Raw genomic sequence first — 19,527 nt, 5'->3', positions numbered from 1 at the left:
TTTTTAAAGCAGTGGAACATAGTATAATCTAAACTTATTGTAAAAGCTGCATCAATTTCGCAATTATGTTATATTAAATAAAATAATGAATTTATAATAACATTGTCACAAAAGTCTAGTGAAATACTTTTTTTTTTTATCCAATATAAATTTGTGTCTTAATGTTCATATGGTTGTAAAATGTAAAAGGCATTAGCATAGGATGTAGATATATACAGACAAGTATATAGACAAATGTATTTATATATATATATATATATATATATATATATATATATATATATATATATATAGATAGATAGATAGATAGATAGATAGATAGATAGATAGATGGATAAGTATATAGATAAACATTTAATTCATTTAAATGTATTATTTGTACTTGTATTTTATTTATGATATGATTATATTAATGATTTTTTATTAATATTGACTCACAAAAAGTTTTTAGTGGATCATATTTTTTTTCTTTATTTTGTTTCTGTTTATATTAACATCATTTTAATTTCATTTCGTGTGTGAGTGTGTGTGTGTGTGTGCATTGACAGTATGTTCGGCAAATTATGGAAATGTTGTCCTCAAACATGATTTTTCAATACCTGTATCTTACTGTATCTGCATGTACAAGCTCTATGAGGACAAGGAGAGATGCTACCTTCATCCATTAGTGTCGCTGTTGGACATTATTACTTCATAAAACAATAGTATTCTATCTCATATTGAGTTTTTGTTTGATTTTTGTACCGTCACTTATTTTATCATTTGATTTCTCCTTATTTCTTGAGCCAGGACTGCCTACTCTGAGAAAACAGCCCAGGTTAAATGAAAGTCATCTGGGTTAAAGATGACGCAATTCGCAAATATATGGCGCCTCAAATGCTATTACACACAAAAGAACATAACAGCTTACAAAAGGTCAACAATTCAGTAAATTATAGGAATTCATAGGCTACCCATATTTAAAATCTCTGTCAGAAGGTTTGTTTTATTGAGCTGATGATAGTGTAAATCTCTATTTCATTGTTTAGGCCTTAGCATCTATTGTTCCCCTCCGTTTATGATCCGAAATATTTAGATCTCACATTTCCATTATATGACGGGACGGGAATATTAATTTATTGTGTCTTCATCTTAAGTCCATTCTCTCCGTAAAATCAGAACGGCACAGTATTTTATAACACTCCCTTATCAGCTTCGGGGTTTAGTTATTTACTTTAAAATGGACTAATTTCTTATTCTAGCGGAGGGGGGAACGACTGCTGACTTGAACAGCTGCTTCATGACCCAAAAAACTGTCAGTCTTTCCCTGGAATAAATTGTGGACTGTTCTATTTCCGACGGAGGGGGGCCGACTATGTGGAGAAAGACATGCGGAGGGAAAATCGGCATTATGATTTGTTTTGTGAAAGAAAATAAACATCACACACATTATTAAATGCATATCTAATCGATAAGGGTGAGTGTAAGGGTAATGTTTGAACGATTAAAAGTTTATATTTGTATACGTATACCTCGGTGTTTCGTCGCTCCGATTCGGGTAGGCTCATAGTAGAATCAATTCACAGAGAGGGGAGCTTGAGACCGTCCTCTCGTGCCCGCGCGCCGAGTTTGGTGAGCGGCGTGTTGGGTATCTCAGAGCTGAACTCTGGGTGTAAGATGTATGATAAGCTGTCCATCTCCTCACTCCATCTCTACGAGACATATTCATTTATGTTTAAATATTTTCTAACATGAACGCACGTTTGAGAATGCGAGACACAGGCGTTGCGCGCGCGCATTAGTTTTGTTGCGGAAATTAAAACATTCTTCGCGTTCTTCGAATTACATCTTAAAGTTTATGTTAATGTCAGGGCTTTCAGACGTGTATTTGTCTTTACCGCACGGGTGTCAGGGGTTTGAATGTAAATATAACGGTTCCATTTCCTCCTGAGGTCCACAGAGATTTGATACACTTTGTTAGTTTGATTGACAGGCGTCAATTATTATTCATGCAACTCCTTTGTGACGTCAGTGTTAATGCTACTCATTAATTATGTATATTATGCATATTTACGAAAAATCCGAAGGATAATATTTTTGATGAGTAGTTTGTTTTTATTGTAAAACATCCAGATCCGTGAAGACGTAATATGTTTAATATTTCATTAAAAGTCATATATATATGACTTCAGAATATTAAATTTTATATATATATATATAATTTAATATTCTAAAAATGCTCTAATTTCTTCTTGCTAAAGTGAAACAATGTTATTACAGGGAAGATGTCAATATCATGTTTTAATTCATTGAAATGTGAGTGATTACACAAATTGGATGTCCATCCAGACAGCAAAAATACTATTATTTTTGCTGTCTGGGTTGACCGACAGATACATGATATAGTGTGAAATGATGGCTTACAATTCTCGCATGTTATGTTCATATTTAGTTTTTCCCTCATTTTGATCGAAACTTATTGCTCTTCTACCCATAAACAGTACATAACCAAAATAGCAAGATCAAACAAATACATTAAAAAATATAAATTTTAGTGTCATACCTTATGCATATTTGGTGGTCCATAAATGACCACATTCGTAAAATCTTCAGAAAGCACCTACTTATGCATACATGAGATGATTATGGAAAATAGGCGATATCAAATTCATGCCATTTAGTTTCTCCCACTGTTTTTCTCTCTCACTCTCTTTCATTATTCTGTTCATTTCTACAGGGCCCTGTGTGACGGCGAGTTTGGCTCTTCAATGCACTGCAGGCTGACTTTACCAGCAGGCTGGGACTGATAAGGAAGTCGTATATGGCTGAAGAGGAGCTCAAGCCCAAAGATATTCTCCACCAGCGGCTATGAAGCTCCACTGCGTCCTCTGTGGCAGCACATTTGAAGTGCAGGCACATCTTTGAACTGTGACACAACATGATTGACGTGTTAGTCACACCATACTTATTTTGTTGTATTATGGGTAAGGACGTTACACCGGGGTCAATTTCTGGTTAGTGATAAGAATCAGTCACACGGAATGATAGTCATAAAATGATTTCAATATGAACAAACAACTGTGCTTCTACAGAAAATTCTCCAATTGTGTGTCATAGACAAAATAACGTGAGGGAAGGACATGAGGGTGAGTAAATAAGACCAGTATTTTCATTTTGCTTTAATGCGACCACGCTCGGATTACAAACCCCCGTAATCCCTCCCACTGTAAAAATCCTCATCTGGATTTATTCTCATCAGGTGTGGTCAGCCGCTGTTATTCAGAAACCAATGTAGGTCTTCATCAAGTGCAATATAACACAGCAGAATAGGGTTCATATAGCATTGTTATTAGCTTTGTGTGTTAGCATTGAGTCAGATGCTTCGGGAACTGACCGCGTGAGTCATACGCAAACAGATCTATCTTTAGTTGGGTTTCTGTAGTCCCCCAGCAAGCCTATTGTGGGGCATTGCAGTCCTGTCGACTATGTTAATGTTTGCACAGCAGCACAATGGTCTCTATCTGATATGCTCATCTGCTACCTTTCAGGTTAATAGTAAACTGAGGTGACTAGACCAGATAATGAGTAAAAGAGCAAGACCGTGGCACTAAGAGAGTCATACAAATAATAAAATGTGCGTTAATGGAATAGTTCATCTCAAAATTATAATTTGTCAAGTGTGCATTCATTTGTAAAGCAGCTCAGGCATGCAAAATATCTTAATTTCTGCACAGCCAAAAAATTTAAGTCTACAAGTTTAGAACAAACGGCGTTTCAGCTGGGGGAAATTTTCCACGGATCCAAAATTTCAATGTAAAGATCTTTAAGATCTTTTTTTTTTTTTATCACTCTTGCTTGTGACATGGTGCTCAATGCTGGAAAATGCACGGATCACCAAACTGCTCATGGATCGTTTTAAGATGTCGCGCTTGCAGGACGTTTTGATACCGTTCTTTATTCAAGGCAATGTTTGTGAGCAGAATTATGAGAACACCCACCCTCTTGGTTGAAAAGCAACCCCACACATCTCAGGACGGTCTCAGGATGCTTCACTGTTGCCACAACACAGGACTCATGGTAGAATTCACCTTTTCTTCTCAGAACAAAATCCATTTTCTAGATTTTCCCAAACAGTCTTAAGGGAACTTCAGAGAAAATAACTTTGCACCAGTCTTCTGCGGTCCGATCCTTTTACTTTCTGCATAAGTTTCAGTCTGTCTTTGACATCTTGTAGAGAAGCGAGTTCTTTTCTGCTCTTCTTGACACCAGGCCGTTGTCTAAAGTCTCCTCACCGTGTTTGCAGATGCGCTCACATCAACCTGCTCCCATTCCTGAGCAAGCTCTGCACTGCTGCTGACACGATTCTCTAGCTCTCCTCAGGAGGAGACTGTCTGGGACGTCCTGTAGATTACCTCCCTGCAGTCGAACTTCTCATCTTGAAGTTCTTGATGATCCAGTAAATGGTTCTTTCAGGTGGAATATTCTTTGTAGCAATTTCCTCACACATGATGCCGTTTTGATGCAACGCGATGATGGCTGCACGTTTCTTTGGAGGTCACCATTGCTAACAATAACACAATTTGAAAATGCTTCTTCCTTCCTTTTACAGCAATCAGTCTGCTCTTACAATCTAATTAGTATGATAGTGATTTCACCTGACTAGTACTCATTCACACTTTCACATGTGCTGCTGATATAATTAGTCTATTAATGTTAGCTGGTCATTTTGTGTCGGGATCAAAAATAAAAGTTGAATTCATTTTTTTGTGAAAAGTAAAAAAAGTTTTGGCCAATGAAGCTTTTAGCAATTATTTAAAATGCATCTGATCACTACACACTAATCTAGAAACAATGTGAATGAACACCACAGCAGCTTAAGCAGCAAACTTTGCAAAACACAACATTTATGTCACTGCCAAAATGTTGTTTTGGTCATGACTGTATTAGGTAGATCCATTGAGCCAGGTGGGAAATGTTCTATCACAGCTGATGGGCACATAGTGTGTGTGTGTGTGTGTGTGTGTGTGTGTGAGAGAGAGAGAGAGAGAGAGAGTGTGTGTGTGTGAGAAAGAGAGTGTGTGTGACAGGGTGTTAAATCTGAAGCAAGCTATTTTTGAAGATCAGTCTGCTGGACATCTCACCTAAAACGTGCCGCTGACCTTCACAGGTTCGCACCTGCTTCACAGCACAGGTGGTTTATTTTTGGAAAATACCTGAAAATGGTAAGAGAAGCTGTAAAAGTCAAGAGTTTTAATGTATCAGAAATGGGGTTTTGACACCCTGTATGTAATGCCGGTGGTAAATTGAGGGTATATATATAACCAGTGATTCATTTAAATTACATCTGTGTGCATGTTATAAAATAACCCTCGGCGTCTACAGTAAACTGAGAGTGTGCGCTATCTAGTGGCCATAGTGTGAATGTACACTTCTAATCCACAGCCGTTCATTTGGTTTTGCAGTAAACATAGTTTTCTAGCGCCCCGTGTGGTTGCTGAATTATTACAATTACAGTGGAATTTCACTGTAAAAGTGAGCAGATCACTTTATTGACATTATTTGGTTGCAGCGGACAAGGAAAGTCCATTTCTAACGCTTATTTCTTGTAATATACAGTGACTGAAATTGTCATAATTAACATCTAATGTAATCCAGGGGTCTTCAACCTTTTTCAGACGGTGACTCCCATTACTACCAATGTATAAAATTGAGAATCATCTGGCCTGTAGTACGAGTATAGTTCTTTACTTTCACAATAGAAATAACAAAAACAATAATAATTAAGGTTATAGTCATATGTGCATAATATTTTACTTTACTACTTATTACCATTAAACACTTAGCTTTTTGACAGTTTTTTACAGAAACTGGACCCACAGCATCTTAATTACAACATGAAAACACTTTATTTGTCTGATATTATGGAGTTTTTTTTATGGTAAACCGTTCAAAAGAGAAACAAAATGGATTACTGACTTGTATATCATACAGTAATGATGAACCAGTAGATATTTAAATGGCTTATTAAGGTATTCCACCTCTTGACTTCTTGGTCGTCTATGGTCATAATAACAGTGCCTACTGAACATTAAGCAAAGACACAAAGAACACAAGCGTACAGCAGTTTGTTTCCTAAATAGAGAGGATGATATATTCAGTGTCTCGAAGCATAATAGCATGCACTGTGACTGGGCTTAAAAGTGGAAAAATAGAAGCACAAGACAAATAGTGCCATGAAAGCCTGTCAATTCTACAGTTTAGTTACAAAATATATTTGTTAAAGCCTGGCGCTGGGCATTCAAGACCCACCCCAGCTCCACCCCATCGCTTTTTCAGGAAGAGATGGAGAATATAAGGGGAAAGGCATTGGAATAATTCAACAATTCACATTCAGTCTGAACAGCAAGGGTTTTTCCTCTCTGTAGCGGTTTATGTTGGGAATAAATTTGCAATAATGTATCATCTAAATTATCTAAATGAGAGATGAAAGTCTACAGGCATCATATTCTTTAAGCTTCGAATAAATACACAAATAAATAAATAAATACTCGTCATACTTCCTTGACATGAATGTGAGTAGATTAGTCAGGCTTATTATGGATACATAATTACGCATTTGAAAATCACTCAATACCTGCTTGCATACAAAACATCCTAAAGCCTATAATTTAACTATACAACTGAACAAAATCTTAATTGAACTCCTCAAACTACCGGCACTCACAATCTGTAAACTAATTGAGTCCTTGTCAGTTTGATTACATATCAGTTCAAAGGATGCATTCGTGTTTTGTAAATGTCGTTACAAACCAGATCATTTGCTAATCGACTGCGTTTGTTTTTTTACGTTGCTTGTTTCACATCAAAGTGAGAATCTACCAGTGTGACTCTGTCTGACAGATTACCTTCAAAGCTTATCCAGTTCAAATGCTACACTAATTAATAACAAAGGGGGCGCTTTGAAAGTATTCATCGTTCAACGTTCATTTTCAGTATCTAAACGCTGAAGCTTAATAACCCTGCTCTTTAAGAATTCAGTAAGAACGTATCACAACAGCGATAAGAAACTTGTTGCGAAGTAGTTCATGTACTAGTCTATGTATTCATTATAGTCAAAAATGAGTTTGTACATTATGTGAACAAGCACCTACACTACAGTTCCATGAGGTTTTGCAAATTCAGTCAGGAGACTAGTATTCAGACTTTATGTACGTCAGAACTGATATAATAAATGTCATCATGCATGTTTTTTATTTATTTAGAAAAACAAAGTTACTTCCCCTTAAGTTGCGAGAAATAGCTCTGGAGATGAGTTTAACCCTAGTCGTCAAAGTATTGACTGCTTCGGTGCTTTTACAGTGATGTTTTGCTGAGGTCGACTTTGACCGGAAGTGGCCCCGCCTTCTTGCTCTCCTCCGATTGGCCGATTGTCATTGCAATCACTGGCGTCAAGTGGTAGGGGTTGACCTTCTGGCCGTCATCCATGTACTCTTTATCTCCATTGATGCTAAGCTGTAGATACAAAATTGTTCGTCAACATTTAACTTGTTCCTGTTCCAAATTACGTATTCAAAACAGTATTTTGAATAAGCTTCTCATTATTTAGTTCTCAAAATCAATTTGAAGTAGCCATACTTTTGAAAAAAAGTTCATATATATATATATATATATATATATATATATATATATATATATATATATATATATATATATATATATATATATATATACACACACACACACACACACACACACACACACACACAGGACCGCTTCTCCTCTGCTCCAAATAATCCATTTAAAGGAATGCTCTCTCTGTCTGGCTTATATTACTTTGATGAATGAGCGTGTACCTGATTCTTGACATGCTGCTCCGGTGCCGTGACCAGACTGGCACAGCTCAGCCACAGCATCACCATGATAGACAGGAAGAGACATGCTGCTAAAATCCAGCGCGGTAGTCCTGAGCGCCTAGGGGAAATATACAGGAAGAATTTACATATTGATGTATGTTAAGAAATTACAACACTTTCATTTAAGTGTATTACGTATATAGTATATAGTTTTAATTTTTGTGATGGATAATTGTTTGTTTGCATTAAAAATTTTACTGGCATAGCCACGCTGTTACCTAAATACAACCTAAATGTTTTTAGTACATGATCAATGGACCATCAAGCTGTTTAAACATTTAAACATGTCCTGACTGGAAAAAAGTCCCTTTCACCTTGACATGCAGCCCAGGAAGTCGTGCTCAGCAGCTGGGTCCTCAGCATGCTGGCTGATATGCTTTCCTTTCACCCCAGGTTTTGCCGCATTCCTCTCCCCATGTGACCTCCCACCTGAAAGGATGCAGAGGCAGCATTTTCAGCAAGTGGACATTGATTTTATGACCCTCCAGCTTCGGAAAAACTACAGCGGCGCTCAATGAGTCGCAAATGAAAGTCAAAGCTCAAGCTCTGGTGCTTGGCTCCACTTAAATGAGCTTTCAGATGAAAAAAAAAAAAAAAAAACGAAAGCTGTCAGCAGCCATCTGGGGTGAAAGCGGTCATTCTTACCAGTATGTGGCCGCTGTGTGTGGGAGTTGACTTGGGGCCAGGGTTTGTCGACCACGTTGGAGCGCGGGGCTTGTAACTCAGGCAAGGAGTACTCAATCTCTGGCTGACTCTGGGAGAATCAACAAACACAATGTCAAGGGCAGGAAACAGCATTATGGGATTTACTCTGCAGAAAGGCTTCTGAATGAAACGGTTGGGTTTGTGACCATTTTGTTGTGGTGAGGATTTCAACGCAATCATGCACAAAGCGGAAAAACAAATACAATTTGCAGAGTGACATAAAAATGCTTGGATTCTTACAAACATGCAGATGATGAATAACACAGGTAAATATGACGTGGAGCGTATGTTTCAAAAATGCAATAAATAAAAAAAACTAGCTGCTAATCTAGCTCCCATTTGCGCCTGTATCATGTACAGCTAGAATGAGCAGAAATAGATTCCCAAGAGAAATCGCTGATAAAAGTATATTAGCTGATTTGATGTCAGTTGCGATATTTTATGAAACTGGGTCATCACTGATATGGTTTCATATAAAGTATGTTTATGGTAACGGTGACATTTCTGTTTAGTCTATCTGAAATAGCTGGAGTCATGAAAAAGAAAACCTAAATGTTAAAAAATCTGAGATATACACTACTGTTTCTATTTTTCTGAAAGAGATTAATACTTTTAACAAGGATGCATTAAATGGATCAAAAGGGACAGAAAAGATTTATAATGTTAGATAGTTATATTTCAAATAAATGTTGTGTACTTGAACTTTGTTTTCACCAAAACTCCTGAAAAAAACTACTACTTTTTCCACAAAAATATTAAGTAGCACAAGTTTAGCATTGATAAATAACAGGGTTGCCAACTCTCACGCATCTGGCGTGACACTCATGCTTGGACTTCAGCGAGAGATTGATGCTGAAAGCGTGAGTTGGCAACCCTTTAAATAATGAGAAATGTTACAAAAAGGTTATTAAATCAGCATATAAGAATGTTTTATGAAGGATCATGTGACAGTGAAGACTGGAGTAATCTACACTCACTGGCCACTTTATTAGGTACACCATGCTAGTAGCAGGTTAGACCTCCTTTTGCCTTCAGAACTGCCTTAATGCTTCATGGCAAGGATTCAACAAGGTGTTGGAAAAATTCCTCAGAGATTTTGGTCCATATTGACATGACAGCATTACGCAGTTGCTGCAGATTTGTCGGCTACACATACGTGATGCAAATCTTTGTTCCTCATCTTCTCAAAGCTGCTCTATTGGATTGAGATCTGGTGATTGTGGAGGCCATTTGAGTAAAGTAAACTCATTGTCATGTTCAAGAAACCAGATGATTTGAGCTTTGTGACATGGTGCATTATCCTGCTGGAAGTAGCCATCAGAAGATGGGTTCACTGTAGTCATAAAGGGATGAACATGGTCAGCAACAATACTCAGGTAGGCTGTGGCATTAATTGGTATTAAGGGACTAAGTGTGCCAAAAAAATATCAGCCTGAACCTCTGAGACAAGGTAGGATGGATCCACGCTTTCATGTTCTTTATGCCAAATTCTGACCCTACCATCTGAATGTCACAGCAGAAATCGAGACGTTTTTCCAATCTTCTATTGTCCAATTTTGGTGAGCCTGTGTGAAATGTAGCCTCCGTTTTGATGAATGACATCAACAAGGCATTTTCATACACATAACTGCTGCTCACTGGACATTTTTTTGGACCATTCTCTGTAAACCCTAGTGATGGTTGTGTGTGAAAATCCCAGTAGATCAGCAGTTTTTTATAGTAATTTTATAACCTAAAACTGTTCTCAATAACCTTGACAAGTATCACACAGGAATGCATATTATTTTGTTTACTTTTGTCTGCATTGCACTTGGTAGCCCCGTCCACAGTAAAATGTAATTGGTCCAAATCCTGCTTGACATATCATGCCTGTTTAATAAACACTGAAGATGTTCAAAGTGACTGTGATTTTGCCACCTTACACAGCATTTGTGCTCTCACAGACATACTTCTACCCACTCAACTGTGGTCAAGTTACACCTGGTAAGGACAGGACATAAGTATTAGTCAACATTTCAGTTTGATCGACGCCATCAAGATTCCAAAAAGCTACAGTCAGCTGCTTCCAGCTTGAGAAACCATGCAGAAAAACCATGTTAACAACTCAATTACATGATTGCCTGGCGGCACAAAGCCACGCTGGTCAAGCTGAGCACTAGCCAACTCTGATGAGAGCAAGGGGACTACTAGACTTGAATAAGAACTTTTAAGCTGCCACTTATAAGCAGGATCCAAAAGATGGGATTTGAAATCTGTCTCAGTCTATGACTAGATGTGTCCTGTTCTGCCCCTTCATCTTGCCCTGTATGTGTAAATTAGTACTTGTTTTTTCAGACTAGGTCTCCTTTAGTTCCCCCTTGAGATCTTATTAAATAGAGATTTTTACTCTCTTCCACTGAATTCTTCTAAATCAGGTTCAGCAGAGCAGACCTCGGAGATAACCTCTCTAGGGAGGCTCATATGAATCTTTGAAATGACCACAGACGCAAACACACATGGTTTTTCATGTCAAGTCATGGTAGACAAGAATGCAGGGAACTGTGTGTCCTATTCTAATAGTCTGTAACTGGACACATAAGGAGTCCATTGGGATTGTACTTTTTACATATGTATAACTGACTGGTATGTCCAATCTTAAATTCTAAGGAATAGTTTAGATAAAATGAAAATCCTGTCATCGTTTACTCACCTTCATCATGTTCTAAACCCATGTGTCGTTTTTCTGCGGTGAGAAAATCTGAAGTCTGTTTTCTGTGCACTTTTTAAGCAATTATAGTGAATTACAGCAATTACAGGGAGTGAAGCTTTCAAGCTTAAAAAAGGGTAAAAGTATCATAAAAGTTCTCCATATGACGTGCACTACATTGATCTTGAGAACTAAATAAGTCTGCTAAATGAACAAATAGTTCAAAGGTGTGTTTCATGTAAAACAGCATAACTCGCTGTTTAAAGGGACAGTTTACCCCAAAAATGAAAATTACCCCATGATTTACTCATCCTCAAACAATCCTAGAAGTATATGACTTTATTCTTTCAGATGAATACAATTTGAGTTATATAAAAAAAATATGTCCTGGCTCTTCCAAGCTTTATAATGGCAGTGAATGGTAAAAGTGCTCCACACGGCATTGTAACATTGTAAACTGTAATCCCTATCTTAAGCTAACTGTATCATTTTATACTATTAACCGTGAACTGGTGTTTTGTTTTACTCTCTCCTCTGCGCTTCCACATGCATCACTTCTCACCACAGCATAATTTCTTTTTTGAGGTCAAATACATGTCAGATTATTGCTTTAACGAACATGGCATCTGAGGTCTAATTCGCATTTTTTCTTTTTTTTTATAATTCACTGTTTTGCTTTATTTCAGATGTTTGATTCAATCATGGAGCTACAACACATTCACGCATATGCGCTCTTCAAAAACGTTTGCTTTTATTCTTTTGAAAAACTAAAAGACGTTGAATTGAATTAGTATATGTATGAAATGAAAGAAAGATGATGTTTGCGAATGTTCGTTGGATCTATGTTTCGGAACTACATTGACAATGACTTGGAAATATTGTTGGCGAATGTTGCTTTTGGGAAAAGCACCCTAAATTGGTTTGGTGAACAGGATCAATTATTTGACTGAATTTTGGTTTGTTCCTCACAATACTACTGCTAGACTTAAAAATATAGCGAAAGAGTCATATGGACCGCTTTTATGGCGTTTTTGCATCATTTCTGAATGGCATTTACATTGTATGGAAATGAAAGGTCATATTTTAAAATATATTCATTTGTGTCCCGTTGAGGAAAGAACAGTATATGGGTTTTTATCAACATGAGGGAGAGTTTAGATTCACATTTTTGCATGAACTAATTCTTTACATAAACAAACATGGCAAAACACGAAGTCATGTAATGCAACGTAGTATGGGCAATTTAGCTCTGCAAAAAGCTTGAGTCTCACAGTTGCGTTAATTGAAAGGGATGCTGTCAAAAATATTGAATCCAGATGTCCGCAAGGGATGAGAATCAAAGGGGGAAAAATGAACATCTGAGGAAGTTAATGTTGACTGGCCACAGACCAATGGAATCTTGCCATTAGTGAAAGCGGTCTGATGTGCATCTGTCACGCATTACCGCAGAACTCGCCAAAGGTGATCAATGCAGCTTACAAGACTGCCAAGAAGACGAGGCCGAGATTGTTGACTTCATAGTAAACAATCCCATTTCCCTTATTAGGAATTTGCTTGCTTTCTCCAAACTCGTCTTTTCGCATGTAGCAGCCGTCAACATTGAACTTGTCCAGAATTTAAACAAGATGGCCGACCTCCTTCCAAACAACAATCCATCGCACCAATCAGTTGCTATACAGCGACCAAGTCATATTTAACCTTCAGTTTGGAGGAAATAGTCTTATTCCTGTTGATTACCTCTGAGGGACTCATCAAAACCCCACAGAACGGCCAGACATTAAGCCCAGACTGCAGCGTAACCAATGTCAAATGTCTGCCTGGTACTGATGTGAAACTAGGCTACAGATCATAGCGTATATCTGGGGGATTGGGGGATTTTTACAAGGTTTTTTTTATATAAAAAAAAAACAAATATCTGGGCAACAGTGAAGTGAATGGGGCCAATCTTTAAATGTTACAAAAACACTCTGTTTCAATAGTACAAGCACAAGATGTAAACAATATGTGTGTTAACATGATTTTAGTGTGGAAAAATCGATTACTAACCTTATCTGTGTAAAGTTATATCCAATTTTGCAACATAAACTAGCTACTGTAAAAATTATTTAAACCGCTTTACAGCTCTAGACTTAGATTAATTGCTTAAAATTCTAAGATGCTTTTGAGTCATCTAAAAATTGGGCACATTAACTTCCATTGTAAGTGACTCTTTGGTACTCAACATTTTTCCACAAAAGGTGTTGATTAAGCTTAACTCAAACATAACCAAAATAATCATTTAATAAACTGTCCACCTGCAAATTGCAAACAAGATTTACCATTTCAGCTTTAAAAAAAAAAAGAATGGAATAGCGCTACTATTATTCACAAAAACATATTGCCTGTTCTTGAAAAATTTGGCATAAAAATAATAAAAATGCCAATTTTATGGCTTTATTTGGATGTCTACGTATTCCCACAAATGTTGTCTACCATTACAGATAACCCCCCCCCCCCCCCCCAAAAAAAAAGTAGTTTACAGAGAACTTAAGCGTCAGGAGAACTTCCAACGCAAAACTTCAAGAATCAAAGAGCCGAACAAGCTGGTTCATAAAAAATTTCACATTTGGTTTCTACCGATACTTCATGCTAGTTACTGGATTTTTTTTCAACATGCAACTTTAGGGAAACGTGTGCAGTGCTGTTGGACACACTTGGGGAAGCTCTTTCTGAAGTGCAAGAATTCCCTCCAGACTTTCCTTCGAAGATATTTTCCTTAGTTCCTCACAGAAATCAAACAGATTATAACATAAATGTGATTTATGAAGAAAACTTTGAAATTCCGGTTCGTTTTTTTTATGCCGTGCTATTTATATTACAGTTGTGCGGTGGTTCATGCAACTGTGAAAACTGCATCATCTGGGCCAAATGCACACCACAGCAGGTCTGTTGAAAAACAATCTGTTTTACTTTCTCTGTTTAGTCGCCTGAGGCACAAAGCCCATCATTAGTGCTCCACTTCCCCCAGAAATTGAGTCTTGCTATTTCAACAAAGTTCTAATTCCATATGCTTGATTTAGTGCGTAGATAGCACAATGCTACCACTAAACCTTTGGTTTTCACCGTCTGTGCAATCTCTGGCCCGTGTCAGTCCTTCACTTGGGCTGGCCGTCTTCCAGGTGACCGCTAAATACAGACTAGGCCTGCCGCAGGACGGCTGTGGAGGTTTTCTATCGCCTCTTCTCCTGTCAAACCCGTTAAATGCGCATTCATCATGGCTCCAAGCGACTAAACTGAGAAATCATGGATGAGTTTGTAATGATGAATTTCTACATTTCTATTTGTTTTGGCATATTTAAGTAAAGCTTTGTGAAGCTTTATTTACAAGATATTTTTGTAGTCGTCTAATAATTGTAGTTGGTGTAGAAACAGCAGGAATCTCACTAAAACATGTTAGGCTATGGATACATTTGGACTTATTTTCCAAGGAGAATAAGGTTTCTTTGAAGAACCAGCCCCCTGCGCTCATATGATCCCAATAGTGCAGTGATGTGACCGCAACCTTCGTAAAACATACCAGATCTTAAAACAAAGAGCATATGAGAGTCACTAGTGGAATCTTCTACACCAGTGATTCTCAACTGGTGGATTGCGACCCAATTAGAAAACATTTAAAGAATTTGGTCTACGTCAGGTTAATAATTAAATATAAAATATTGAATGTGTAAAAATAAATTAATTTAAAATATAGGACATGTTTATCGTTAAATATTGAAATATTTATATATAAATATTTAATATATATATATATATATATATATATATATATATACATTAAAATGTATTTATTAATCATGTCAATAGAAAACATTATGTTGAATAGAAGAGTTAATTTTAATGAAAATCATCAAATTTAATAAAAAAATCTGTTAAGTTTGCAACTTTATATCTTACAATTGGGATGTTATTTCTTATAATTTCTCATAAACTCAAAAGATAGAATTATTTTAATTATAATTTATTTTTTTCTCTTGAGATGTAAACTCCGATGTTTTTATTGTTAATTAAAATGATTACTATTAAACATTTTTGCAAACTGAAATTAAATCAAATATAAATATTAAACTTATAAAACAATTTCATGAGAATTAGAAATGTCGTCTTGGTGATTATCTGACAAAATAAATTTAAATTGAAAAACAAAACTGAAAATGATTACGTTAAATGACAAACGAAATAACATGAAAACTGAAAAAATTTAAATAAAAGCTAATTCGAAATATTAATAAATACTGTAGCATATAACTAGGGGGACCATTCTGTGCAATTCATGGTAGTTCTAATAAACAAAAATTATTTAACAAAACTAACTTTAAATAAACAACTTTGCTACTGTTTAAAGCAAAACTACTTGAGAACCACAATTGAGGTTTACTCCGAAAGCAGAGATGCCGATGACGGACTAACCTGAAACACGACAACCTTCCCATCATCAGCCTGCAGGTAGAAGGTCCAGGTGGAAGAAATGAAGCTCTGGGCAGAGCTGATGATGTCATTGCACCAGCTAGACACGGCATCCATAACAGAGATGGGCTTGGGCCGGTTGGTCAGGGCCTTGAGCTGCAGATTTGATAGAGATGTCAAAACATAACTGCATAACCCTAAAAGGAAGCATCTGAGAGTCGTACCTTTCTCCGTTTGATCTCCGGCTCAGCAGGTTGGCTGGCACACCCCGTGCTGCACGCCTCCTGCTCCAGCAATTTACTGTAGGCCTCCTGACATGCTGCACACACACACATAAACGATACCTGTCGGGCGGCTCCATCTCAATTCAACCCTCCCCACGGTCAAGCAGCATCAATATCAACAAACATCTGAGCAGCAGCCTCCCGCACCAGAAAGCGCAGGATTGATTTTCAATAAAACAGCTTCCCTCATGCCTAGCAGCTTCCCACAGACAGCTCTGTTTGCCACTAGCACACAATACCATCTCTAGATAAAAATCAGCTTGTCTCCACACTCTATAGTATATGTCCTTGGGCTATGGGCACTTTATCCATTGCGTCGTCAAATGCATTTTGACAGACAAAAAGATCGTTTTTCTCGCTTTGAACTTATACTAACACACCAATTCGAAATATTTTTGTGGTTCTTAAGCTGCGTTCATTGTCCTCCAGGGAAGTTTGTACTTCTAAGTGCTGGAATCATAATTACGGCATGCGTTTAAGAGAAAAAAAAAACAGGACTTTAGGTAAAGTCACAACTTTCGTTATTCAGCAAATTTTCTGCAAAATAATGATTGGGAATTTCGCAATGGGGTGAAAGATAAGGTGGGCTCACGTTTACTGTTGCTTGGCGAATTTTTCCGAAAGATATCCAGAAATTTCCACATGATTCCACTTGACTGGAGATTTCACAACATGTTCAAGTTGGTTACACCAATTCACTACACTGATCAACAAAAAGCAGCTTGGTTGGATAGTGGATAAGCTGTTTTTTATACATTACTACACTGTTGACGATAGACAGATGACCTTTTTTGCCCACAAACTTTCGCAAATGTGACTGTGCCATTGAACTTCGTTCAAGTCCTCTTGGGAATGAAAATTACTCCATGATTGACTCACCCTCAAGCCATCCTTGGTGTAAACTGACTCATTAGAATCAATCAGGCTTTCCAACTCCTCACGGTTTAGGTAAACATGTTTGATGTAGTTAAGTTAGTAGCATTTATACTTTTTAGTTAGCTAGCTACTTCCCAAAACTGGTCAAAATAGGCCATACCTCCCTGGCACTCTTCTGTGCTGGTATTCATGCCTGCATTTCCATTCACAAATTGGCAGATGGAGTAGAGCCGACAGCCGCGGTGACAGGCATTCATGATGGAGTCCTATAGGAACAAGGTAAAGGCTCCATTCAGAATCAGTCTTTTTGTACAGTGATATATGTAACTCCAAGATTCACTCTAATAGATGTTCATATAGGGATGCTCTGGTCACATGGAGGTGTTCTCAAAGGATGTTTTATAGAGTATCCAACATGAGTTCCTAAAAATCATTACGCAATATCTGACATGCACAAGATTTCCTGAATGGCACATCAGAATTGGGTGGAGACTGGCTGAGGTTTGAAGACGGAAGCGCAAAGTGAGTTGATTCAATCCATGTAAGGTCGATTCATGACCTTTAGTTTAACAGAAGTCACCCGACCCTGCAGTGACCTTTAGTATCACCTTCAGAATTGACAGGAAGCAACATAAAATATATATCTATATATTAGATGTTTACATATAATAAATGTAAACATATAAAGTTGTGGCCTAGTGGTTAGACAGTTTGAATCCTAACCCTAAGGTTGTGGGATCGAGTCTTGGGCTGGCAACAGCACGACTGAAGTGCCCTTGAGAAAGGCAAACCCCAACTGCTCCCCGGGGTGTTCCACTTGAAATAAATTATGATTCTTTTCATTATAAGCTTAGGTGTAATCAGTGATATTCTATTAAAAAAAATGAATGAAAGTTACATTTGAGGGTCTGTAAAAAGAATACAAAGAGTAATTAAAAGTCTATTTAAACACCTTTTCCAATAGACTACTTAAACTTCTTATTTGTTATATCGGTTCTGTTTATAATATATCAGCTCATTTGTATTTAAGGGCGTTTAAAGCTCTAACTGATAAGGATTATAATCGTTCAAATCAATTCTCATCCAGACGAACCATGTCTAGTGCAAAGTGATGCGGGCCGTAAGGAAAATAAGGATCTCAGCTTCTGAATATATATATATATATATATATATATATATATATATATATATATATATATATATAAACAATTCCTTCACATTATATGAAAGCTAAACGACCGTAATTGAACGACGTCGCCTCGCATATCGAGCAAATACCAACCCAGTTCTACAAGCGTTCATGGGCCAACATCAGACAATAGAGACGCGCTCGCGTGCTTCCATTGGCGCGCTCCGTTCTGCGCATTTAGCAAGTAGAACGTTCATTGCGGTTTAAACACATTTAAACAGATCTACATATTGACCGTTAACTTCATGCGTCATAGAGCATCCTTCTCGGCCTGTTCTTGGTGGATACAAAGTAACGTTTCCCGTGCTGTGCCAGGAACTGGGACACAGAAATCCATGAATCGATTAAGAATTGGCTCGAGGTGCTGCCAAATAATGCTCTCATCTTTGCGCAGGACAGTTTTGTGTGAAAATGAACGTCGGATTAAATCTCGTACGTTCCCTTTAGCGATTTATAATTGCAAAACGACTCTGATGAACCTCTAATAAACGCAAAATCTTATAAACAAATTTTCCACAAGCCGTTACAAATTGTAACGTTACTGCAGAAGCATTTGGTATGTGGCACTTACTTTGGCGGGGCTTTTGTTTTTGATGGACATCTGGCATTGCTTTTTGCAGTAATTGATATCGCCCAGTTGGTTGTCAAACAGATCAGTTGATGCCGCCGACAACGCCACCAGAATCAGGGAGACGAGCGCGTGAACGCCGCGCACCCTGCCGCCGAGCTGGAGCATCCTTTTGTGTTTAGTTTTTTCGCAGGTTTCGGTGCACTGGCGCGTCTGCGGGGCTCGGTGCCTCTCTACCTGTCCCTGCCGTCTCCGCTTCGGATCGGGCTCTATGTCAGCCTCGTGCCTTTGATGCGCCGTGGCGTCACTCCTCACATCATCACGCACGCGCTGCGCGTCTCCGGCCAGTGCATTGCATTGCAGTATAAAAGAGAGGTTAGAAAAAACAGCGAAAAACACGTAGGCCTACTTTAATGTAAATATGAACAACTCAAATGTCTCATTTATACCACATGAAATAAAATTTTAATGGGGATGACTGTAAAAATCTTATTCTGCCAGCAATTAAACTAAAATGTATTTATTTATTTATTTTTTACAAATGAATAGTAATAAACTCCTTAAAATAGCGTTTATATGTGTACTGGTTATCAACCTGTGGTTATATATATATATGTTAATGTTAAATAATAAGATCATATACTATTGCAATGATAGCATAACAATAATGTACGAACTTATTTCCTATATATATATATATATATATATATATATATATATATATATATATATATGTATATATATATATATATATATATATATATATATATATATATATATATATATATATATATATATATATATATATATATAAATTGTGCATAATCGCCTATTCTTACATTTTTATTCCTATTTTTCTCATCATTGCCTCATTTGGAAAATAA

General features: G+C 37.2%; 1 protein-coding gene across 1 annotated transcript; it reads right to left on the bottom strand.

Moving 5' to 3' along the window:
- Positions 1-7,220: 7,220 nt before the first annotated feature.
- LOC113065012 (transmembrane protein 59-like) lies at positions 7,221-18,971 on the bottom strand. The gene is made up of 8 exons (XM_026236114.1): positions 18,647-18,971; positions 17,047-17,152; positions 15,951-16,045; positions 15,730-15,882; positions 8,538-8,646; positions 8,207-8,321; positions 7,833-7,950; positions 7,221-7,491 (listed from the first exon to the last, which is right to left on the bottom strand). The coding sequence occupies exons 1-8, from the start codon at positions 18,809-18,811 to the stop codon at positions 7,333-7,335; spliced, it is 1,020 nt and encodes a 339-aa protein (XP_026091899.1). The 5' UTR covers positions 18,812-18,971; the 3' UTR covers positions 7,221-7,332.
- Between the last annotated feature and the right edge of the window lie 556 nt (positions 18,972-19,527).

The sequence above is a fragment of the Carassius auratus genome, chromosome 47 (genome assembly GCF_003368295.1).
Source record: "Carassius auratus strain Wakin chromosome 47, ASM336829v1, whole genome shotgun sequence".
Taxonomy (NCBI): Eukaryota; Metazoa; Chordata; class Actinopteri; order Cypriniformes; family Cyprinidae; genus Carassius; species Carassius auratus.
This window is presented reverse-complemented; position numbering and strand designations above follow the sequence as displayed.